Raw genomic sequence first — 26,822 nt, forward strand, 5'->3', positions numbered from 1 at the left:
TTGGTTAAGATAGGGCAGCGGATGAAAAGAAGCCAATCAGGAAGCAACGGAGCGTGAAGCCCGTGAGCGAACAGACGGCTGAGATGCAGTAGGTGTTGCCGGGTCTCTGTGGGCAGCTTCTGTGACATAGTGGGAGGGTTCGAAACTATCAGTGTCATTACCTTTGTGCCAGAACTACTCCAAATGTTTTGGAAACACAAAAGCTTCTATAGTCAGTTTAGCATATTTCATATGATGCAAACCATAATGAGCATTTATGAGGCAAATGAATAATTCAATAAACAGTATTTTTGAAACATCTCTTATGCTCACCATGGCTGCTTTCATTTGATCAAAAATAAGGTGAATACAGTAAAATTGTGGACATTACAATTTTAAATATAATTTATACTTATGATGACAAAGCTGAATTTTCAGCAACCATTACTCCAGTCTTCAGTGTCATATGATCCTTCAGTAATCATTCTAATTCTAATAATGCTGATTTGCTGCTCAATAAACATTCCTTGTTATCAATGTTAAAACTTTTTTTTTTTTTTTTTAAGGATTCTTTGATAAATAGAAAGTTCAAAAGAACATAATTTATTTGAAATAGAAATCCTTTGTAACATTATAAATGTCTTTACTATAAATTTTGATCAATTGAATGTGTCCTTGCTGAATAAATGTATTAATTTCTTAATAAAAAAAAAAGTCTTACCGGCCAAACTTTTGAATAGTAGTGTATATTGAAAGAGGGAATCAAGCTATATCTAGGGACCAGAATATACCCCAGCAACCACTAAGCAATGCCCTAGCAACCATCCAGAACACTAGCAATTTCATGATAAAACCACTCAGAACATGTTAGCAACCACATAGCAACACCTTGACAACAGCCCACAACAACCTAACACTGTGTCTATGCCTTTTGAACAGTCAAGCACCACTAATAATTTCATCAGAAAAAGTTTAATAAGAAAAAATGTAGTTATGTTGTTGTGTAACTAGACATCATTCGGACAATGGAATGTTAAAAATAACTTTACAATAAGGTCTCATTTATTAACATTAGTTAATGTATTACTTAACATGACCTAACAATAAGCAATACATTTGTTACAGTCAGGGCTTGACATTAACATTTTTGCTCACTAACCACTGTGGCAAGTTACTAGCCACTCAGCATTTTCACTGGCCACAATTTTGACATTGATACCATGGGGAAAAAACTGCCATATAGATATTTTTAATATTATCTCATAATTGGCAGCAGGTACTGTATATTAGGCTGCTGTCACTTTAAGACCTGACGCACTGATCCATTATACTGTTACACATGCATATTCTTTCTCAAATATTTACATTCATTTAAACCATAACTGACTGTGTTTATGTGAATACTTGCCAAGACTGACATTTTGACATTATTTTGTGTGTATTTGACTGTTTAAGCGCAATAAGCAGCAAAAATAACTCAATTTAGTCCAGAGAGGCGGCTTTATGTGCGCACACTTTGGTTGTGAGCACAAAATCTGTGGGAATTATGTGCAATATGCGCAATCCAACGCCAAAATGCAAGCACTAACAATATTCATCCGGAGCAAAAAACACGCCATTGCAGAAATCCACCTGCATTTGGCAGGTTAGCGGGTTTTAATGTCAAGCTCTGGTTACAGAACTTATTAATCTTTGTTAACATTAAATAATAAAATTATAGCTGTTCATTGTTTGTTCATGTCAATTCACAGTGCATTAACTAATGTTAACAAATACATTTTTTTTTTTTCAAATAAATATATTAAATCAATATATAATATACAAATATATTAAATGTTGAAATTAACAAACTGCGATTATTAAATGCTGTATACATATTGTTCATTCTTAGTTCATGTCAACTAATGTAGTTAACTAATGAAACCTTACTGTAAAGTGTTACTAAAATATCTCTTCACTATAAAAATGTCTTTCTACATATGAGCAAAAGTGAGAAATATATATATAGTTATTAATGTCATTTTTCTTTGTGAATACATTAACATATTATACAGTGTTAATTAAGTATGCAATTCATAAATGTTGAGTGTGATTAGTGTGAACAGTCAGGAATATTCACATCAAGGTCACACAGCAATATCATCAGATAAGAATCTGATTTATTTCCACATCTGATAGTGGCCCAGATCAGAATTGAAAATGTCAGTTGTAATGTCAGAAATTTTTAGTGAGATTTTGGCTGAACAGTCTGTCATCCAAAAACCAGATCTGTCACAAAAATCAAATTTGAGCCATATTCAGCTGTGATGTGAATGTAGCCTATAAGTGAGTTTGACAAATTAAATATACTGTACTTCAGTGTTTTCACTGCCTTGTTTTCATTCAAGACAAATTAAAGAAAGTCTTGTCAGACTATACTCATTAACGCATTAATACACTGTTTCTGTAAAGTCTTCACAAGAGCCAAAGCCATGCTAAGCAAGTGGACGTGTTACGTTAAAATAAGATCTTAGCAAATGCACGCACCACTAAAGTGGCAAGCCCCCACAATGGCTGTTTTTTAAATCACTCTGCGCCTGCCCCCGGTTCTTTGAGACAACGCCATCCCCCTCGTTTGTTTCCATTTCCTTCTGACACTCCAACGACAAAAAAGAAATCCAGTTTTATCCGCCTCTGAAGCGCAGCGATCGTTAGCTAGCGGCGCACACGCCTAAGCGTCTTTGAAGTGAGTATGAAAAGCGTATTTGGTATGCAAAGAAAATTAGCATGTATGGCGAATCACAAGGGAAGATTTTTTACACCATTTAACAATGTGACAGTGATGAAAGATGATCCTGTTTACAAAGCTAGCGTTAGCGTGGCGTCCGGGCCTCGTGCGGCGGGACGCAAACGAACGGGCTCCGCAGATCTCTTGCCGTCTTGTGTCTTTCTCTCGCTCCGAGATGGACAGATAGGCCTACAGATGACATGGATATGGCGCTCTGCATTTTAGCACCATTTCTTTGGCAGGAGATTAGAGGGAAATGTCATATCTGGCACTGTCAGCCATTACAGTCTGCAATTTTCTGCAGTCTTTCAGCCCTCCCTCCCTCTCTCTGTCTGCCCGTTGTTCTGTCGCTTTTTGCTGTCAAAACTGTCAGCCTGGATCACGCTTTTATCTGCCTCGAGCTCGTTTCTCGCTCTTCCTCGCTCTCCCTCTCTGACTTTTTCATGAAAAACAGCCTTTTGCACAAATTCATAAATGATGGCGGTGAAGGGTGGGAGGGGGAAAGCGAAGACTGAAATTTCCCTCCGAATCCTTAACAGCCTAAGCATCACATTTAATCTCTTCATTAAAAACATTTTATTCTTTTCATCATCTTCTCCTCCCTTCATCCTCGGCTCGCTGAGGCGTGCAGCCTCGCCGCTGCCGTATTACGGATCCATCCGAACGAATTTACAGGGGATTTCGGACACGCGTTTGACAGGCGTTAGTTAGGGACGCGTATTCAGCTAGTCTCTGGGGAATTAGACACAAATTCTCATTACCCCTCTCTCAATCATATTATTTCTTCATTCAAGCACCAACCAACACCCTACCATTACTTTTTCTCTTCGATACTGCGCTGCATTACTCAGAAACGGCACCAGCTAGATGTGTGGATTCTTTTCTACAAAGACACTGGTGAGGGTAATGGTCCTAGCTGACCATGAGTTAACACAAGTGGCGCCTGCCAAAAGACCAATTAGATCAGTGGTTCTCAACCTTTTTTGACTCCATAGTCCACAACAATATTAGAAGGGCCCCTAACTCTGATTTACTGGATAAAGATTTAAAAGAAACAATTTCTACCCGATAACATTTCTTGGCATTACTAGAAAAATGTAAATTCATTTTAAACACATTTTAAAAATATTTTTCATATATTTTATACATTTTTACAAACAATACACAAGCAATATATTTTTAAATAAGTTATTACCACACTTTTAAAATTAGAATATATCCAGATTTTTCAATACTGCGGGAATCCTAGTTCCTCAAAAAAACAAAAGAAAAGAAAAGTTTATCGCAGAAATTACAATTAAATCAATACATTTGAACTTACATTTTTTCTAAATTTAGAACAAAATATAAAATAAAAATCTCAGAGTATAAAATTTAAAGAATCTGTGTTAAAAACGCAGCTGATTATGTGGAGTCTAGGCCCATATAAGATGTATATAATATAATATAAGAATCTGCGTTAAAAATGCAGCTGATTATGGAGTCTAGGCCCATGTAAGATGTTTATTGAATTTCAGTTGGTTTTGAAAATGACACACAGGCAAGCGCATATCTTTAGAGAGTGCAGGAACATGTTTGCTTCAAGTGACAAATGGCTGTGAGACAGAGCAAGATTGTGCATTAGAACGTAGGTAAGAACAAATTTATGTGATTACACACCTGTTGTGTATCCAGTGGCCATTTTGCTTGAAAACCTTTTCTACACACATGTAAGAACTCGGCTGGTAAAGGCAAAATGGACTTCTCCTATTGATAGTCATGAATACTGATGTCATAATGACACACTTCATTGTGCTTACCTCACTGAGTCGATCTTTAGAGCTGTTCCTGGGTGCTGTGTTCACCTCCGTCTCCTCCATTTTCCTCCCAGCCGGGCTCAGAAGACTCACAGACTAGAGAGAACAAAGAAGAAAAATAACAATTTAGAAGTAGGACAAAGCTTTATAAGGCTGTTGTAACCCTTATGAAAACAGCCGATCTAGAAAACCTGGGTCCTCACGCATGTTTGGAGCACCACTGTAAAATAATGCACTCTCAGAGCCATGTTCTCACAGTGATACAAAGTCTTTGTTGGGCTGGACACTACGAGACAACAGAAAGACTTCAAAGAAACAATATTCTAATCAGCTGACAGCTAAACAAATCTGAAAGGTGATTCTTTGGTCTGTTTGCTTTGGAAATGTTAGGCCCTACTTCCCAAGAGGTGCCTAGTTGTGTCTGGAACCAGGGCATTGTTGTCTTACTACTTTTATCCGGTGCACCCAGAGCAGTAGCCCGTGAAAACCCAAGGGAAACCCAATGTGTGAGTGAAGGGCAGGTGAAGGAGGTGTTTTTTGCTGAAACAGTGAAATGTAGGCAGCCTTATGCATTCCTGCGATGAGATTGGTGTAAGAGCTTTGGAACACTCTTAAGACTCCCTGTTTGACCTGCATTTGAAGATCCACTGATTTGAATGCATGCAAAAGGGCCACAGCTCACCTGCAAATGACATTCACTGACCTTGTCCTACACTCTAAAAAATGCTGGGTTGTTTCAACCCAAATTTGGACAAACCCAACCATTGGGTTACATTTTTTAAATTTAATTTTTAACCCAATGGTTGGGTTTGTCCATATTTGACCCACATTTTTAACCCAACGGCTGGGTTTGTCCATATTTGACCCAAATTTGGGTTGAAACAACCCAACATTTTTTTTAGAGTATATGTTAAGATGGCCATCTGCAGATAAGGATACATGTGAAATGATTCAATACAGACAGATCTGTATTTTTATCTAAAGGCTAGGCCACATAATTTTCATTACTTTAACTTACACAACAGTATTCAAGGTCACAAATCTTATTCTGAACAGATAAGCATGTGTACATCAATATACGTTTAAAATCTAGTCCTATACACTATAAATCCATGAGTGTATGTGCAAGATTGTTTGTTTAGCAATACTTTGTCTCCATAAGATAGCTAAACCTGATCTTGGGATATCTTCAAAAGTATGACAAAAGTAAATTAGCTCAGCTAGAACAGTGTATTTGTCAGAACGATCTAAACTGTTTTATACGGTATATGAATGTATGTATGTGAGAATGTGTGTGTATTACTCCAGCAACTCTCGTGTGTGTCCCAAGTGGCTTGCAAGGTCTTGGCCCCAGTCTCCAGATCTCTACTCTAATTTAAACAGATCACTGCTACAATTAACCTTTCTGCTAAATATCAATTATAGCCCCAGGCAGAGCAGAATTAAAATGGTCATCAGCTAGTCTGACAGGTCCTGCATTCTGCCACCACCTGGTCATCGTTTCCCCATCCCTTCTTCCCAGAGGACGCACACAAGCCCCATTTAATTACCAGAGCCAATACTGAGCCAGCGCTGGAACAACACTGTGCCAGCGCTGGATGATTGGCGCAATGAATTACCATTCAGTTGAGGTCAGAAGCGAAAAACGCTGGAGTGATGCGACCTAGGCACGATGCTGGCGCTATGTTGAGGATTTCCAAAAAAAGAGCTGCAGGTGGGCCTAATCAAGTCAGAGTAATTTGCCGTAGTCAAGACAGGGGCTCGATTCTGTCAGAAAAGCTGACAAGCTAATCAATCCTGCTATCTCAACGTAATCGGCAGGGCTGCTTAGAGAATCATAGAATTGCTTGTGTGTACTTGTAAAAGCAGGCAAAAAAAAGCAGGGGAATCTGTGTGTGGTGTGCCAAAACCTGGTTTTTATTTGTTTACAGAATACAATATGAAAATAAATGTTATCAAAAATACCATCTTCACTGATGTGAAAACAGCCACCTGATTTTGGACTTTGTCACACTTTTTTGAATATATTTTGTGCATTTTGTGAGACCTTACATCAAATAAAGATGGATTTTATTCGGTTAGTGTTCTCAAGGTCTCAATGCAGACAGCCGAAGGTTTTGCAGGTCTGCCCCTGAGAGACAAATCATGCAAAGTGTTTGAAATGCACTTTAGTACTCCTGTGTTTGTGTTTTTTCTAGTTATGGATTCATGTCTTGTTTAGAAGTGGAGCAAGGTCAAACATGTTGACTTTAAGAATCTGTAACAGACACAATCTCGGTAATTTTTCTCTCAAATTTTCTGAAATATGTAGAGAATTTAAAAACAACATGAGGTCAAAAGATCATATTTACATAATGAACAACCTTAGTCTTATCAGACCCAATTTATCATAGCACATTATTCTAAAGAAAAAAAAAAAAAAAAAAAAATCATAATCTTCAATAAAATTTTCTATACAATTTTGTGGCTCCAAGGGTGGCAAAACAATATTAATCCGTAACGTCACAATCCAATCAAATCCCAATGGAAAAGTCCTGCTCTACATTATTTCCCACTAAATAGTCTGAAATATGTTGTATTACAACAGTAAAAGGCTGTTCAGGCTAACATCGCATCATGTGTGTTTGAAACTACATTTCCTTCAAGTACAAAACTTCTAAAATTCAAACACTAGATGGCAGTACATAATTTATAGTGCACAGTAAAATTGCCTACTTCTCACTTGTCGCATTCAAGTGCTTTGTTGTCGGAAAGAACAGGAATAATAGAGGGAACCAGGTTTATTCTTGCCTATTTATTGGGAAAATCTTATTAAAGCCAAAATGATATTTAGCGTCCCATTCATATGCACTACTTTAACGACAAAACAAGGCCATATAGCTGTTGTGGAAAGAATCGTTCTCTCCTCCACCATGTTTAAAGTTCATATGCTTGTTCGAGATGAACTACACTAGCCTGCCACCAGCTGGCGAGATCTGCCAGTTGCAGGCGAGGAAGGAGTACAGAGATGGCCGTCAGGTCGAACACTTCATGCTTTCCGTAGTGTGCTGAACCAAAATCATTCATAGCAGACCACGCGATTTTTGCGTTGATTGTAGCCGAAGAAGTGGAAGCGATTGAAATTCCCATGTTTTGAATATCATATATTCAATAGCAAGATTGGTTAAATACAAAACCAAGCATTTTGTCATCACAAAATCTGATCAATGAGAATAAAGTGTGTCGTCATCAAGGCTTTCACAGCCGATTTTGAGCAAAAGCAGTGCCTGACCTAGGCGGCTGGACTCGTTTTGCTCTAGCGGTACTTTGATGGCACATGTGATCGCAAGGCGGCTGCAGCGCTGATCAAAGTCAGACAAATTTTCTATCCAGAATGCATTGCTTTTGTCAGGCGGCAGCCGATCTTTGCGGCTTTATGCCTTATGGCATGCCCAACTCGGTAACTTGGGTATCAAAACGATCCCAGAGGTTCCCAGTGGTAAATACGACTTGAGAGGGCGTTCATGTTCAAATTTTAATTAGGAAACTCGTATTTACGATAATTCCAAAAGCATGTGAAGGCAGCATTATGACTCATGTTTTGCGCTAACATCCAGCAAGAAAAAGTGCCACAACTGTTTAGTGAATTCACCCTTCAAATTTCCATACTCTTAAATTGTTTAAAAGGCCCTCAAGTGTTTGTCTAGACAATTGGTGGCTTACACATGCTAGCATAGCTACAAGCAAAAAAGAGAATATTACACCAAAGGATAGAGGAACTGTAGAGCGAAAAGAGATGAAACAAGACAGAAAAAGACACTAAAAAGAATGAAAAGGCGAGTAGAGGTCGTGAACGTATTCATGCTGGGCTCTTAGGGTAAAACCCCTCTCCTACACGCTGCTGAATCCCTGCCCTGAAGGGAGGAGTGGTGGGCAGGCGTGCTGAGAGCCGTGCTGGGGTGAAGTCTCTCTGTTTTGTTATTCTGCTCTTTTGATCCTGTCTAACCTCAAAGGGCCTGCCGTCTCCAGCCAAGAGCCCCTGAGCTGCCACAAGTCCCACCTCCATTAGCACGAGAATTTCACCTCCGCCTCGCCCTTGTTCTCTCCCTTCTTCCATTCCATCTCTTTTCACTTGTACTTTATCTCAGCCACACTGGTCCTCTCTCTCACTCTCGTCTTCACCTGTCAGCTGTTTTCTCTCAATCCCTGCTCAGGAATCAAGCCCTGTCAGTCCTCATTACCCCCCGCCCAAGTCTCAAACCCACCACCCTCCCCGTTCAGATGAAAGCTCTCCATTGCTAGCGGCGAGGGGCGGGCTGGGAGAGAGTAACAGAGGGCAGGCTCTGGGGACACAGATCCTTCCCCTAATTTGCTGGAAAAAGTGTCCCGCACTAGAGGAGCCTCACCTCTATTAACCCAAAGCGAGAGTGAAAGAGAGACAAAGACGGAAAGAGACAAGAGGCACAGAGAGAAAGAGAAAGAGAAGAGAGAGAGAGAGAGAGAGAGAGAGAGAGAGAGAGAGAGAGAGAGAGAAAATGGGCGGGCGACAGTGGCACTTCTACAGTGGCTCAATCTCCAGGCTCATTATCCCCGAGCTGCCCCAGAGCAGAGCAGAGCGCTCGGAGCATGGCAGGGCCACAACAGGGCCAGGGGCCAAATGGATTCATCTGCTCTCATTTGCTCCTGTCTCAGCAGAGGCAGCTGTTCAGAGAGGCGGACTGAGTGAGGGCGGAAAGGGCGGGAGTGTGGGAGATTTAAGGCTTTGTATTCTGTCACAGAATAGCGCCACCTGTCTCTTCTGTTATAACAGTAACACAGACTCAGAGAACCTTTTAATCATTTATGCAAAAGTAGTTAGAGCCATGACATAGCAATTACTTGCTCATATAATACCGTTCAAAAGTTTGGGGTCATTAAGTTTTTTTTTTTTTTTTTTTTATGTTTTTGAAAAGTCTAACCAAGGCTGCATTTATATGATCAAAATACAGTAAAAACAGAAATATTGTCAAATATTATTACAATTTAAATTAACTGTTTTGTCTTTTAATATATTTAAAATTTATTCCGAAAATGAATTCAGCGGCATCACATGATCCTTCAAAAATGCCGATTTGGTGCTACAGAAACATTTATTTCATTACATTACATTCATTATCATTACATTATTATCAGTGTTGAAAATAGTTGTGCTGCTTAGTATTTTTGTGAAAACCATGATACATTTTCACATGATTAGATAAATATAAAGTTCTAAAGAACAGTATTTACTGTATATGTAATAAATCTTTTGTAACACTATAAATGTCTCTACTGTCATTTCTGATCAGTCTTGATCTTGCTGAATGAAAGTATTTATTTTGTAAAAATAAATATTGAAACTTTTGAACTGTAGTGTAGGGATTGCACAAGCTGAAGTCAGAACTAACTAGTGATTGATTAGTGATATAAGTAATGGTTAGTCACCCAATATTTAGCCATTTTAAGGTTAATGGTTTGGCCGATAACTTGTCCGGCCACATATTTTTCAGATGTTCCTGAAAAATGCCAAAACATTTTTGGTTTTCATATATTGTGAAGGTGAATTTTGCAAAGCCAAAATGGATACAAAAAGCATGGGACTAGATACGTAGGAAGCAGTTTTGTTATTGTTAAAAAAAAAAAAAATAAAGCTGAAATAAAATATTAATATTAAATGAAAAACTTGAGCTTAAAGGCACAATATGTAAGATTTTTGCAGTAAAATATCCAAAAACCACTAGGCCAGTGTTATATATTTTGTTCAGTTGAGTACTTACAATATCCCAAATGTTTGCAACTATTTGTAAATCGTGAGAAAACTGCAGTTTTAACCAATGATACGGGACGTGTCCGGGAGTCGCCTGTCAATGGCGTCATATCCGCGTTACCCTCGGTTTCCGGTTTTATTTTGTAGAAACTATGGAAACACCAAAGCTTTAATATATTACATGTTTTATTAAACAAGTGAACAACTGTTTGGTTACATTTATAGACAGAAAACAAATTATTGTTATATAGCTCAACACATTTAGAAACCGTTTCTAAAATAGAATATTCGCGTCGCCGTCACGGCTGGTGAGGACACGGTGTTAGAGTAACGTTATAACATTTTCAACAGTCAAATGTATCCAATATGATAAACAGCGCTGTGTTACCTCATATGCTTGACCGGAAGAAGCGGAAGTGGCGACTGCAGCATAATAAAAGTTCCACTACTCTCGAGCCGTGTGTCGTGTTCGTCTCTCATTAGCAATCGCTCCATCGGCCTCGTTTAGCTCCCACAACACTCGGCCCTGCTCTGCTTCATATTACAGTAACATTAATAATCTCATCCAGGAACATGATTTCTTCTCGAGTCCCATGCCGATTCTTTTCCACTGGCTGAAGATAACATTTCCCAAGATTCCATGCTCAAACTTGGCGTCATCAAGCTACGCCTTTGTTTTGAATAGGCGACCTCTAGCGGTGAAAAATCTGCATATTGCAGCTTTAAATGAAAATCAGAAATGTTGCTTTGGCAACTATCTAAAACAAGTACTAAAATTATTAAAACTAAAAACTGAAAATAATAAATAAAAGTCCATTCAAAATATCAATGCTATAATATTACATAAAAAATAGCACTGGTAGGAAGTTGTTTGCCTATGACAACAATCAATTATACAAAAATATTTGTTCACAGAATGGCTGTGATTTTCCAATCAGTATCAAGTATTCTAGCCAGTTTGTTTGTGATGACATCATCAACCATCTCAATAATCTCATCACCATGTGACCTTCTCCTCCTCCTTCCCGGTCACACTAACCTAAACAACCCTTGGACTAAATGGATTCCTGCTTTTATTACAATGAGTCCCAGAGTATCCATTAAACGTCTATCATCACTGTGCATTGTTCATAGCTCAGTGTGATTGATGTCCACATTATGTGGCCAAATGTATTACACAAGGCTCAAAACCCCAACATGCATCCGTGCTTTCCAGTAAGATGGGGGTTGCACAGAGGCAAATTTACACAAATGCCGGTTCTACAGTGGGCTATTTGCATACTCGTTCACCCTAGAGGGCAAGAAACAAAACTTTGCATTGTGCTGTGAGTGGAAATCACTGACACAGATGGAATCAAAGCAAACAAAAGCAGAAGTTCATTAAAGTCAGGCTGTTAAATACATGCTGTATGTGCGAATAATGCCCTGCATCGGTTGACACACACAAAAATAAAGCTAATAATAGCAGTGGTCACACATTCAAGAACAGATTGCCAACAAGAAGTGGATTTCACAACTCATTTTGCTCGCATAATGTGACAAATATCAGAGTCACAAAAGATATTCAATTAGGAAAAAGGGACTTTTTCCTCAAGAACATGATTTTTTCTATTAGGAATTGACAAGACAATGAAAAAAAGGTGGACACTTAAGTAGCTTAGGTAACAGAAAATGTATTACAAAAATAAGGTAACACATTAAAACAAGATTCAATTAGTTGATATTACTCATTGCGTTAGATAGAGTATTATGATTTTTCTACAGCATTTATTTGTCTAGAGGCAAATTAAGGCTGCTTTATTACTGTTCAAAATTCAGTGTAAATATGTAATGCCGCACAAAAGCCTGATTAAATTATGCCTGCTCTGGCATAATTTGTATATATACCTTTGTTCATTTGTAATTAAATTATTATAAAGTGTTACCCATTTATTCATCTCGGAATGTCAAACATGCATTAGTATATGTATAAGAAATTACTGCAAAATAACATATCCAAACTAAATAAATGCTATAAAAGTATTTTTCACAGTTAATTCATGTTAGCTATTGCATTAAAGGTATAGTCCAACCCAAAATGAAAATTCATTTACTCACCTTTACGTCGTTTCAAACATGTATGCATTTCTTTGTTCTGCTAAACACAAAAAAAAGATATTTTGAAGAATGTTGATTGTTGAATAATGCAAACTGTTTTGGTTCCTATGGACTTCTATTGTATTTTTTGTCTATAGTATGGAAGTCAGAAGAAACAAAACCGTTTGGTTACCAACATTTTTCAAAATATCTTCTTTTGTGTTCCACAAAAGATACTAAGTCATCCAGGTTTGAAACGACATGAGGGTGAAAAAAATTCATTTTTGGGTGGACTATCCCTTTAACTAATATTAGCATATGGAACCTTATTGTAAAGTGTTACCCAAAATAGTCTATCTTGACTTTATAGATGTTCACACACAGTCCATAGACATTTAAAAGGAACAATTTTAGCTCTGTTGCATAGAAAGAGAGAGAAAAAATCTTTGAATAACAACAATACATTATATTAAGTTCTTATTTTCAAACACATTAGTGGAAAAAGTTTGATGCATGCCTCATTTCAGCACTAGGATCACTGATTGGAGCATGACTACTGGCCCCAACCAATCAGAGCTGCCCTTATTTCTTTGACAAAACAGATTTGCACATACTAAGTACTTTTGAAAGACAGGGCCCCATATGGCCTTATATCATGTTCAGTGGTGTCTTTACCCAGTGACCCCGGGTCCCTCGAGGCCCATGGGTTAATGAAGGGGGTAGATCAGTGGTCCCTATGGGCCTGTCTGTCTGTCTGTCTGTACACCCCAGTCCTATTTTCCACTCCCAAGCCATATGCCTTGGAGACCTAGGCACAGATATGACACATGGGCTTAAACATGAGCTCTCGTCGTCTCTGCCACCAACTGTCTCAGGGGGCACCGCGGGCCTAACCAATATACCGAAATACATACACATAACACCAACACACACAGAGACACATGTGACACCTGGAGGGCAATTAGACCACATGTCACCCCAAGTGTTTACCTAAAATACACTGCGGCCCTGCTGCTTCCCACGATGCACCTCTCCCTCCGCAATTACAAAAGAAAGCAGAACGAAACAGAAACACTTTCGAAACGCTTTTTGTTTGTTTGTCAACATTTCTAATGTGGCAGCAGACGCTGTTTTTCCGCCTTCACTCGTAACAAAATTTTCAACTTGAAACTTGAAAGAAGAAACGTGTTTTGCAAGATGTTATGAAAACTAATGGGGCAAATTCAAATAAGGCGTCTTTGTGATGCAGCCCACTTGGTTTGCTCATTTGCAAGGCAAAATCTCAGCTTTAAATTCTTTACAAAGACAAAAAGGCCCCCAGGCTAGTGCAGAAACATCTGGTGCTAAACAAACGTTTCAGCGTTCATTTGTAATGTACACGGCTTGCTACAAGAGTAAGCTGTTAAAATGGCTGCGGTGTAAATTGGCTCCATCAAGACAATAACACTACACCTGCTGAGAACACTGGCTGTTAGAACCAGTGAGAGTGAAGCATTAATCCAGCTGTGACAGGTAAAATCCATGCAAAATACACTGGACTTTGACAACAAACACAAACTTTTGGCTGGTAACTTGTTAAAGACACTTCTATTAAAACTAATAAAAATGTGCCATGGTAGTAATGAGGTATTCTTTAAGGTATCCTGAAAATACCTTATTAATTAATAATACAAAAAAAAAAAAATGGTTAGTACACTGATGGTATCATATGTTAATACTACTGTATGGTACTTTGATTTATACTATAGTACTGAAATTCATGTACCATGGATTTACATAGCTAAACCAAGGTATTTCCAAGAATATCGTAGTACTGCTGTAATATGGTTTTGGGAATGTACCATGGTAGTATTATGTTATGTACAAAAGAATTTTAGATTTAAGATTTTAAAAAAGTACTTTTATTCAGCATGTATGCATAACACGATTAAAAGTTACTGTAAAGACATTTCTAATGTTATAAAATAAATTATATTTCAAATAAATGTTCTTTTGAGCTTTCCATTCATCAATGATTCCTGAAAAATGTACATCACAGTTTACAAAAAAAAAAAAAAATTAAACAGCATGCTTGTTTTTCAACATTGATAACAACAACAAATGTTTTTGAGCACCAAATCAGCATATTAGAATGATTTCTGAAAGATCATGTGACACTGAAGTCTGGAGTAATGATGATGAAAATTCAGCTTTGCCGTCACATGAATACATTTTTCACAATATTACTGTTTTACTGTATTTCTGATCAAATAAATGCAGCCTTGGTGAGCATATGAAACTTCGTTCAAAAACATTTTTAAAAATCTTACCGACCCCAAATTTTGAACAGTAGTGTATATGTAATAAAACTCATATTAATGGTAATCTAAGCTACTTTCAGAATAGTACTTTGGTAACACATCTAAAAACATGACAGTTCAATGATACTTTTGGGTCTCTTTCTGAAGGGTGGATACAGTATATCAACAGCACTTTAATCCCAACAATGATGTGTAATACTGTCCAATTGCTATTTTTATTAGAAATCTACAACCTGTTATCGCCTCTCACAGAGATATTTTCTGAGTGTGACATTCACACTACACAATGGCAGCTGATTAAAACCTACAATTTTAAACAGGACACACAAGATGCCACATATCCTTTTAATTAAATCAGGCAGTTATCACTTAAGATGTGGCTATAGGGGTGCTAATTCTTTCACTGTAAAAAAAAAAAAAAAAAACATCCAAGTTAGTTCTTCTTTAAATTTTCACTCAAAGCAACAATGGACTCAAAGCTAGTTACTATTAAACTGATATTTTATTCTCAGATTTAGTGACTATTCTAAGTTGTACTTAGCCACTTTTTTCTTCTTTTTTTTTTAATACTAGTACGAGAGAGCAAAATACAGTACTGGCTGAGACGATTAACTGCCATAAGTTTAATAATTATTTTTATCATGGTTCAGCGACCACCACATCACAGGTTAGGGAACAGGCCATCCAATCACTTCATATCGTGTTTTCTTGAATTTTCCCAGTGACTCTTTCTGCATGTTACATCTTCAAGCCAGTAGGTAGTGACAAGTGACTCAAAGTCTTTATGTGTTCATTGAATCATTTACTCAAATGATTCATTCAAACACAGATTCATTAACAAACTAAACAAGTGAGTCATTGGCTGCATTTAAGTCTATTTTTATGCCCTTCCCTCACTAACTTCCCTTCGTCTCATTCAATTGGATGTACATCATTGCTTACACTGCATGATGTATAATTCACAATAATAATTCTTATAATTCAGACTTTTTACCTTACAACTGCCAGGCTTCCATAGTCGATCATAACACCAATAAAAATATAAGAGCATGTGCACAGAGTGTCTACATGAAAAACAGGCAGAATGGTCCTATCATTGCATCAGACTGAGTGAAAACGTGTTCATGTTTAGTAGGGCTGGGTATCGAATTCGATACTTTTCAGGTACCGACCGAATTGCCTCGATACTATCGAGTATCGAAAAGTGTCTTGTCATTCGGTACCAAATTTCGATACCTCAAAACAAAGCCAGGGAGAGGGGGCGGAGAAATGCTGTCGAGCAGCTGGTTCACTACAGTCACTCCAGATACTGTGAACAGCAAAACAGAAGTGTCGCACTGCCTGCACAAACAGCGGGACGCGCAATGTTTTTTAGACTAGTTATGGGCAGGTACAACACACTGCAGTGTTACATCAGCGTTCGTTCCTCAAGTCTATGGAAACACGCGACCGGTTCGTGACGGGCTCTAGTTCGCCTGTACGAGCACACACGCTCTGGCTCCAGAATGTGAACAATTCTGGTGGAAAAGGGGTATCAGTGTCCTCCTGATACTGCCACTGTGTGCAAGCATCAACCACACCCTCAGAGCGGACATTTTCAAATGGTTGTCTCCTGATAAAGCAGATATATATATATATATATATATATATATAATCCGTGGGTCAGGCCAAGTAATAAAAAAATAACATTTCAATTAATTACGGGTGGATGAGCGATAAATCATTAATGTATTGATTTTAATAAAGACGTGTGTCACTCTTTTACTTTTGTTTTCAACTAAACGTATTTCTCTTTTAAGAAAACCAATCAAGAAAAAAACGTGTGCCTAGAGCACCTCCTAGTGGTCATTATATAAAACACAAAGGAAAACCCTACATGAGATATTGCTTTATAACTTAACAGCTTTAACTAAAAGTATACACAAGCTTAACTAACACGAATGATATAATTATATATTATATATAATTATATATCCAACAATGATGTAAGGAAACTGTGACAAAATATAAGTTTGAAGGGAGTAAAGCCTGTGTTTGAGCTCTTTTTTTTTTTTTTAACTCTCAAAGTGCACCAGATTAATGAATTTATCATTAAAATGTACAAAGTTTTCTACATATAAATTGTTAATAATAATTAATTCATTTTTTTTAAGAAGAACAACAATTGCTGTGTGATTTAAAGATCTGCAGTGAGCCTCACATACCGACTTGAAACTGTTCATTTTGCATTGAAAACTATTTGAATTTTATTAAAACTATTTGCACTGAATTATTGTGTTGGTTACATTTTCTTAATTTGTGCTTTTTTTATTCCTTTGTGCAGTGGCTCAGGAGATGAGTCTTTGAGTCTGTAAAAAAGTCCACAAACTTAAAATATAAAACCCAATATTTTTTGAAGTAATGTAATCGTGTTAAAACAGATTTTATAAAATTGGTATCGAAAAAGGTATCGTTCAGGAATCGGTATCGATATTGAACATTTTTGAACGATACCCAGCCCTAATGTTTAGTAAGACACAAATACTTGTCTTTCCTGATTCTGTGTAATGCTGCCTGAAAATATCTCCCAGCTGATATGCGTATGTGTGCATATATGTGTGTATGTGTGTCCAAAAGACTTGACTGTGTTAAACAAATATTCAGCCTAGCATTTTTTTTTTTTTTTTTTTGTCAGGCACAATCCTGGCCAATCCTACTCATCTTTCCAGTGTATGGTCTTTTTCATCCAGGATTGAATCCACAAGCTCAGATGGACATCAACAGACCAAATGAACCAGCCTGTGATGATGTCTAAAACAGAGGCAGCATGTAAGAATGTAATCTATAGGGGAAAAAAGATGGCAGGCGTGACAACATCCCACAATGCATGCTGGGATACACCACATATGTGGTAACATGACCCGGATTTGAAGCTGCATAATCTGTCAAAACACTGACACATGGCGTGCTATTTCTACACATGGACGCACAACATGAACACATACACGCATTAAGCACTCTCTCTGTCAATCTGCTGTGAATGTACTGAAAGACACACACACCACCAGATGACACTAACATACAAAGCAAAGTCTCTCTTGCAAAACTTGACCTTTGTTCATCTTTGGAACACATTTTTGATGAAATCTGAGTTTTTTTTTTTTATCTCCCATAGAAAGCAACAAAATTACCACATTCAAGGTCCATCATTAAAATGGTCAACGTGACTACAGTGGTTCAACCTTAATGTTATGAAGCGACAAGAGTACTTTTTATGCGCAAAACCAAAAATAACGACTTAATTCAACAATTTCGTCTCTCCCCTGTAATTCTCCTATGCTGTTTACATTGTATAGACAGTGCAGCACTTCCTGGTTCTACGTCAGAATGCCGGCTCATTATTGGCTGACGCTGTACACACGAGCAGCACGACGCATGTGTGTGATGTTGATGCAGAAGCCGGCCAATAAAGAGTCAGGCATTCTGACATAGAAAATTAAAGCCTGCACTGTCTATACAACGTAAACAGCGTAGGAGACTATTATCGTTATTTTTGTTTTGTTTTTGCGCACAAAAAGTACTCTTGTCGCTTCATAACATTAAGGTTGAAACACTGGAGTCACATTAACTATTTTAACGATGTCTTCACTACTTTACTGGACCTTGAATGTGGTAATTACATTGCTTTCTTTGGGGGGATAAAAAAAAAAAAAAAACTCTTGGATTTCATCAAATATATCTTAAAGTCCCCCTGTGGTGAAAATCAAGTCTTTAATGTTGTTTATATGTCTATGTGGTGTTTTAATATGCTTTAAGACAAACCATGTGCAAATTCATAAGTCAACACCATTACTGAGTATTTTCTATTTAAAACTGCAGTGAGGACAGTTCCAAATCGCTGGTGTTTCTTACATCACAAACTACCTTGTAACCAATCATGTCAACGTGCCGGCGGGCTTTAACATATCGTTACTTTGACTGCTCTGAAGCAAGGGAGCGTAACATTAGCAACACTTTATTAGCCGTTTCATAACGTAGTCAAGCAAAACGGCTAATCATATTAATTACAGTTATGTGTCTGACATTGCAAAAAGCAATACCATTGTGCAGCATTTTCCTCAGTAAGTTGACCGGGTGGATCTCTGAGCTTGAGCGAGTGAGTGGAGGCGGGGCTAATTAGCATATTCATAGATCCGCATTTTTTTTTTTAAATTTATTTATTTAACCTTTATTTAACCAGGAGAGTCCCATTGAGATTAAAACCTCTTTTTCAAGGGAGTCCTGGCCAAGAGGCAGCAACATTTATACAATTATAAACATACAAGAAACATTAAAATAACACAGGTTATGAAAAACAATTGCACATTATTGAGGCAGTCTCTATTGCTTTCAGCTTAGTTTTAAAACCGTTTAAGGACAAGAGCTCAGTCAGTTTCCAGTCCTTCTGCAACATGTTCCAAGCAAAAGGAGCTGAGTGGACAAAGGCTTTCTTCCCCAACTCAGTGCGGGCAAAAGGAACAGAGAGCAACAACTGATCGTTTGATCACAGGGAGTAAGAGTCAACACTTCCCTGTTTGATTAAAATACAAATGTACGGAGGCATTAATCTAAGCATAGCCTTGAAAATAAAAGTGTACCAATGTCCCTGCCTCCTAGTGGCCAGAGAAGGCCATCCCACTTGTGAATACAAATCACAATGATGCGTCATGGCTCTACAGTTAGTAATGAACCTCAGAGAAGCATGATAAACTGATAAACATATACTAAATGAAGCTAGGGTGTAGAGTTGCATTCAAGCTATTTTAAGGCATGAAGATTTTTTTTTTTTTTTTTTCCCCCACAGAGAAAAATTTTAAATATGTCATTTTGGTGATCAAAAATTAGTTTTAAAGGGATAAAATTATTGACGAAAGGGGGACTTTAATTTGTGTTCCGAAGATGAACGAAGGTCTCATGGATGTGGAACGACACGAGGGTGAGTGATTAATGACACAAATTTCTTTTTTGGGTGAACTAACCCTTTAAGGAGGTTCTTAAACTGTTTTAGGGATATCCTATATTAATTTAATGTATTTTACTACCAAAAAAGAAAAAAGTTTGGCCATGTTTTCTGGACATGTACTACTGCAGTACTATGGTATTGTTTGATATACATGGGAAGTAACATGGTACTCCTTGCAAACAAAAAGTACTTTGGTGGTATCATGGTACAGTGATGTATCAGATGGTACTAATACAGTACTTTGAAATATTTAATCATACTGAAATTATTTTTCCATAGTACTACCATGGTATATGTTCTAAAAAGAGGATGGTGAAAATATGGTGAACCATAGTGAATCAGTGAACCATCATAATTGAATATGGGATCTCATTCTAAAAGCATCCAGAATCCCTTCCATTCCATTTATGTAAGAAATACCAAAGCATTACTATCTGAGACCATAACTGTACCACGGTACACAGAACTTTTTGTAAAGCACAGTTAGAGGGAGATCCCAGAATAATGTATTATGATTTCACTGTAGTTACTATGGCGATAGAAACTATGGTTACCATGGTAAATGCATGTAAGAGCTGTGCGTGACTGCATACAAAAAAAATGTGCAATTATTGTTACTGAAAAAACTGTGAGGAGTGAACCTGACAGCGGGATATTAGGAGGACTAATAAGCAACAGAAGCTTGGAGGGGGGGGCTCACAGAGTATGTGTGTGTGCATAACTGAGCCATGATATTGACCTTGGGTCACACCATATTCTCTTAGCAGCTCAAGTGCAGTCCCTGACACTCTCAAAGCAATGATGTCAGCTAAACGGGAGGGGAAAAAACTCTGAAGTGTGTGTCTGGAGATTCTCAACACCTCATTTATTGCCTCTGAGGAATGGAGGTGCGAGAAGCCGACCACAGTGGGGTCTGTTTCCCTTTTCCTGGGCTCATTTATAATAAAGACAAAGAGAATGAGGTCAGTAGGTGCTTCTGATCAGTATGACTTCAAGGAATAACAGATGTAAAACAAACACACGCGCTCATGCACACGCACACACACTCACAGAGGTTAAGTGACCCTGTTACTGAGGCCAGACCACACACTTGTTCTCTGGCTCAGTGAAGTTTGATCTGTCATCAAGACTATTGTGGCCTGCTCTGGACGTGCTCCCTCTGGCCTGGCAGACACAAATGAAAACGAGCCAAAACAAATAGGGAATGAATAGTATTTCGCATGTTTGTTTCTGAGGAGCGTGTGTATGCATACATCTGCTGGTTTGATTCAATTCAATGCATTTCAAGTCAATGCGGCAAAACCTACTTTGACACAACTTTGCCAAAATAATGTGACAGTGAAATAATTGAGCTATGCTATAGTGAAGCATATGTTTAAAATGGTAGAACCATGTTATTTTTTGGAAGTGCCTTTGGAACTACCACAAAAATGGTATTGTACATTAATTTTAGTATTAAAGTACCACATTGCCACTACAGTATATGTTTGTAAGAAATTAAACTACTACTACTATTACTACTATTTATTTATTTACACAAACATACAGTGCAATAAATTATATAATAAAACACGATAAAACACGGCTATGACTGCTTTACCCAACGGTTCTGTGTATCACTACACAACACCCTTAGCAACCACTCTTAGCAACGTAAACTGTTTGTTCTCACTTGGTATTGTTCATTGAAGCTTACTGTTTTATGTAGAAGAGTATTGTGAGAAAGATTGAGTGAGCGAGTTTATTACATGCATTCAGATTCAGCATTTTTCTTCAGGTCAGTCCTATGTTCATAATAAAAAATCTGTTTAAATGTCCGATGTATTATCTTGTCCTTTTAACAGTTAAGGGGTTTCCCCATGACTGACAGCGCTAGTCAAAGCATTTGCCAGCTTCGCGTCGTGCCTAACAACGCCCTTCAGCAGTGACTTATTCACGATACAGCACAGCCTCGAGTACTTTATTGCTTACCTATGCAATTTTGGCAAAAATTATGGTCACAATGGTAAAAAGATTACAAATTACTTCAAACATTACATGACTCCACTCCTGCTCGTATTCTAATTTCAAGCTTTTAAAATTTCAGGCTTCTAAATGTTTCACATAAATATGGGGAGAATTTCAATGGCAGCATTGAATTTCAGTGCTAGCGTTCAAATAGGAAACTCAATAGCGTCAAGGCTCACTGTGAGAAAATGAAAGGCAGCCACTCTTTCTGCAGCTGCTTTCTGGAATAGTGTTGAACAGCTTGAGCTGTTTGGTGAAATTCAAGATATGCCTGTGAATAAATATCCTGAATGTATGCCAGCCGGCCAAAGGAAACCCATTCTGACAAGTGTGTTCATGCCTTACTCGTTCATTCTTTCTGACAGTGTCTATAATTTGTACCTTTAAGGATAACTTTAGGGCTGAAACATTCATATAACTCATACAGTTGTGAAACCATGTACTCAGAAGGAACCGAAGAAAAGATGTGGGATTGCTTTTGTTTGATGTGAACATGAATCATAGATGTTGCAAAGCTTCACTTTACTTGAAACTGATGAAAATCACTAAGATGGTTCACCAAAGTCCATTTGAGAGCTTCAACTGAAGAACAGGGGGCAAAAATATAATATAATATAATATTTGTAAGTAGTTTTGTAGATCATACCAAATCTTTAAATGTTTAACAAAGACCATTTCAATCAGTTCACACCTAGATTTTCTTCCAGAAACACTGAGAGGTCGGCAGTGCTCACAGACAGAAGCACTGCTGTGCCAGAGATCCCTCTTGAGATATTCCCCTCAGGCCCAGAGGAACAGGAGTCGTCAGATATTATATCTCTCCCAAGACAGAAGCAGAGCTCCTTCCTGAAAATGGATGTCTGGGGAGAATCAGCAGTGCTGAAGGCGCTACGTTAAATGGAAATGCACAGCAAGGTCGTCTCTTTCTATTCATCTCTGTCCTCCGTGTCAGCTACTGATCCGGCACTTCAGTGATATTTTGCAGAGAGCGAGAGGAAGGAACAAGGTTTACCTGCTTTCCATCACTCCAGAGAAGATGGGTGAGTGTCTCAGATTGGCATTCTGAGGAGAAAAGTGTCCCCCACTCCTGAGAAGCATCCATCACTGACGTTCTCGATGGAACACAGGAAACAGATCGACTTTCTCTTTAACGACGATCAATCCCAAGGCTGTCCCACTCGCAGAGGGAACATTTACAGCAGGCAGTAAAGAAGGCCTTTGGGGCCCAATTGCATCCAGTAATCCTGCTAAGTGAGCTATATTTCCCCCCTCCTAGTCTGCTATTAGACAGGCCAGGTTCATAAATACTGCAGTTAATCTGGAAGCCACAACCCCAGCCTGAGGAGGTAATATGAGAGGGACACAAGGCCGCAAAAACGTGAAACCATCGCAGAGGCTGTTGAGTCACTGCTGGACACATTTATACATAAATATGGAGTCCAATTTCGGAAAGAATATTTCAACATCTTGCGTAAAACTTAAAATAATACAGCTCATAACAGTTTATAGCAGCAATTAGCCATTTCTGAAAAAACTACAGTGATGCAACTTTATAAACTGCCCGTTTCGTTTTCCATCAAAAAAAACAAAACAACATGGCCACATGATGGGGCATGTTGATAATATATTGGGTTGTCAGAATGGGAATTTCAGCAAAAAATATAATCACTAAGACAATTATGAATCACAAAATAAGCAAAAATATAAAAATTAACAAAAAAAGAAAAAACTGTTACAGCCAACAAAAATTATGCTATAGTATACAATTACAACATTTCAAGCATCCATTAAAAATAGGACACTTTTTTTCATATTCTTTTATTTATATTATATTTTCTGTCTGAAACTACAATTTTCAATATATGTTTACAGTTATAGGGAAAATATGCTTCTAAAAATGATCTTTTTTTTTTAGACTGAAGAAGTGTTTGAAACCAACATTCAAGTATATTATAACGTGTATTAATAATTTAAAAAGACAATAAAATAAAACCAGACCTATATAGTAATATTTTAAATGTTATTTTATAGATAATACTAGTTACAACTGTTGATTATTGCATACAATATTGATTACTCTAACAAACCAGACAACAGTTACACATTAACAATCAAATATGCACTAATGTTCAAAAGTTTGCAGCCAGTAAGATTTGTTTTAAAGAAATTAATACTTTTATTCAGAAAGGATGCATTAAATTGATTAAAAGTGACAGTAAAAAAAAAAAAAAAAAAAAAACAATCAACAACGTAACAGTATTCATCAAAGAATACTGAAACAATATATCACAGTTTCCACAAAAATAATAAGCAGCACAACGGTTTTCAAAATTAATAATAATAAATGTTTCTTGGGCACCAAATTAGCATATGTGACTTTGGACCACAAAACCAGTCATTGAGATTTATACATCATCTGAAAGCTGAATAAATACACTTTCCATTGATGTATGGTTTGTTATGAGAGGACAATATTTTGCTGAAATACAACTATTTGAAAATCTGGAATCTGAGGGTGCAAAAAAAAAAAAAAAAAATCAAAATACTGAGAAAATCGCCTTTAAAGTTGTCCAAATTAAGTCCTTAGCAATGCATATCCACTCACAAAAATATTTTTTTTATATATTTACGGTAGGAAATTTACAAAATATCTTCACGGAATGTGATCTTTGCTTAACATCCTAATGATTTTGAACATAAAAGAAAAATCAATAATTTTGACCCATACAATGTTTTGTTAGCTATTGCTACAAATATGCCCGTGCGACTTATGACCGGTTTTGTGGTCCAGGGTCACATATTAGAATGATTTTTGAAGGATCATGTGACAATGAAGACTGGAGTAATGATGCTGAAAATCCATCACAGGAATAAATTACATCTTAAAATATATTACAATAGAAAACAGTTGTAATAATATTACACTATTAAATATTGATTTTACTGATTTTACGAAGTCTTGGTGAGCATAAGACATAAGACTACTTTTTTGAAGAGTAGTGTGCATTCAGCAAAAAAATACAGGAGTTTCATTTATCCACTGGATATATAGAGGGCCATTCGATATGAGCAACAATGACCTGCCTGTGCTATATTGCTAAGATAACATAAGAACTCCTCTTTGTGTGTATCTAAGGGGTTTTATGAGCTAAAGGCGGCTGCAGTATAGCTGCTGACAGCCAAGAGGGGTCACATCTACCTGTTCTATTTCCCAGCCATAACCTATTCTTTCCCACTCTTTTATTTGAGAAATCATACATCAAAATGTCTCCCACAGGCGTAAGTGCTCGTCGGGTGATCCTCCCTCATATATCTACCAGAAGGCCAGCACTCTTTATCAAGCCATCAAGGCCAGAGGTCAAGGACTTCATCCCCCACAATGCTTTTCACCTCGAGGCAGGCTGTCAAGAGGAGTCTGACACAGAGGCCAACTGCTTCTGCTCAGTGGCAGGCCAATGGGGAGAGGTCTTGGTCTCGGTGTCCATGGAAACACCATTAGATTTCTGCTTCTATAGCTGCTCTAAGTTCTTTTCACAGTTTCTTCAAATGCATCACAGAGAGCTCAGGCAAAGGTGTGGGTCTCATACGGTATATTTAACTCCACAAAGCGCTAATGGAAAAATAGCTGATGACAGATTCCAAACCAAAGACGTTGATTAGTCAACAGATGGCCAATGCACACACAGATAATGAAATTAGAGTAAATTAACCCCTAAGCACTGAAGCAGTCAGGTGAAGCACTGACGTTATGAACTGATAGATAAACATTGTAAACAAGCAATATTCTGGTCTATTAAACAACACTGGAAAGACCTAAAGTGTCCTCCTCGTTGGACCAAATTGTTAAGGTCGTCAGAGCTGTGACACGTTGAATAACGCACATAAAGGGTCGTTCACACTGGCAATGATTTGAGCACTTCTCTGGAGTGATGCGGCAAAGCAGATTTTAACTGTATGCAAATGAGCAGTGACATGACTACCAATAGGAATGCTGACAGTGGGGTTAAATTGAGATTTCAGAAGTGATTTGAGAATTCTGGTAAAATTCCTATTCAATTTCCGAATTTGAATTGAGGTAGCAAACAGGATGCAGAATTGCAATTCAAATGAATTAAAAATACCCATTGTTACTGTTTGTATCACTGTGTATACAAGTGCTGAGGAAGTCTCCGGAACTGAAATTCAGATATGGTAATGAGTGACTCATTTCTGACACACACTGTAAGCAATTAAAAAAAAAAAAAAAAAATGTTGTTAAAACGATAAATTGTTAAAAAATTGTTTAAAAAGTCTTGATGTTTATAGAACACCCTTGCTTCATTTAGTATACATGGATCTATGAATATGCTAATTAGCCCCGCCTCCACTTACTCGCACGAGCTCAGAGATCCACTCGGTCAACTTACTGAGGTAAACGCTGCACAATGGTATCGCTTTTTACAACGTTGGACACATAATGATAATTAATGATTAGTCTTTTGCTTGACTACTTTATCAAACAGCTAATAATGTGTTGCTAATGTTACAAAAACCATGTTCCCGTTCGCCATCTCAGAGTCAATCTGCTGCCTTCTAAAACAACTTAGAACGTCAGTGTAGAAAGGTATATAGTTCATCATAACATTGTAATATACACCCGCTATATTGCTAATTCTACCTGATATTTCATATCAACAGAAAAATATGAACCTGGCTTCTCTTGAGACTCCCTTGCTTCATAGTTAATGATATGCTAAAGCCCGCTGGCACATTGATGGGATTGGTTACAAGGTAGTTTGTGACGTAAGAAAGAAATGATTTCAAATCGCATTTTTGAAACTGTCTTTAGATCACTGCAGTTTTAAAGACAACATACTCAACAATGGTGTTGACCATTAAAGCATATTCAAGTTATTTGCCTATAGAATTCTCACACATTCAAGAGAAATAGCTCACGGACATGTTGAAAAACGAGGTGGATATTCTCCCTGCAGTTTTTCAATCTCATTTAAGATGGCCAGGAATGCACCCGGTCATTACATTTGGTTGCAGAGGAACAAAAAAAAAAATGTCTTGTGCTCACTGGGTTTGAATTCATCTACATGCACTAAAAGACAAAAAGCCTGCAAACATACAAAAGAAAAGTTACAAGATTGATATGTGCATAACACAT

The 26,822-nt window shown here is 37.5% G+C and overlaps 1 protein-coding gene across 18 annotated transcripts in view; it reads right to left on the reverse strand.

Annotated features, from left to right (window-relative positions):
* The window catches only part of fbrsl1 (fibrosin-like 1), a 312,510-nt gene that overhangs the window by 197,251 nt on the left and 88,437 nt on the right, over window positions 1-26,822 (reverse strand). For all 18 annotated transcript variants that reach the window (XM_051894129.1, XM_051894127.1, XM_051894130.1 and 15 more), the window contains exon 3: window positions 4,546-4,638. In XM_051894129.1, coding sequence (XP_051750089.1) covers window positions 4,546-4,638 — 93 coding nt within the window. The remainder of the gene's footprint in view (window positions 1-4,545; window positions 4,639-26,822) is intronic.

Source organism: Ctenopharyngodon idella, chromosome 5, assembly GCF_019924925.1.
Source record: "Ctenopharyngodon idella isolate HZGC_01 chromosome 5, HZGC01, whole genome shotgun sequence".
In the NCBI taxonomy this organism is placed as follows: Eukaryota; Metazoa; Chordata; class Actinopteri; order Cypriniformes; family Xenocyprididae; genus Ctenopharyngodon; species Ctenopharyngodon idella.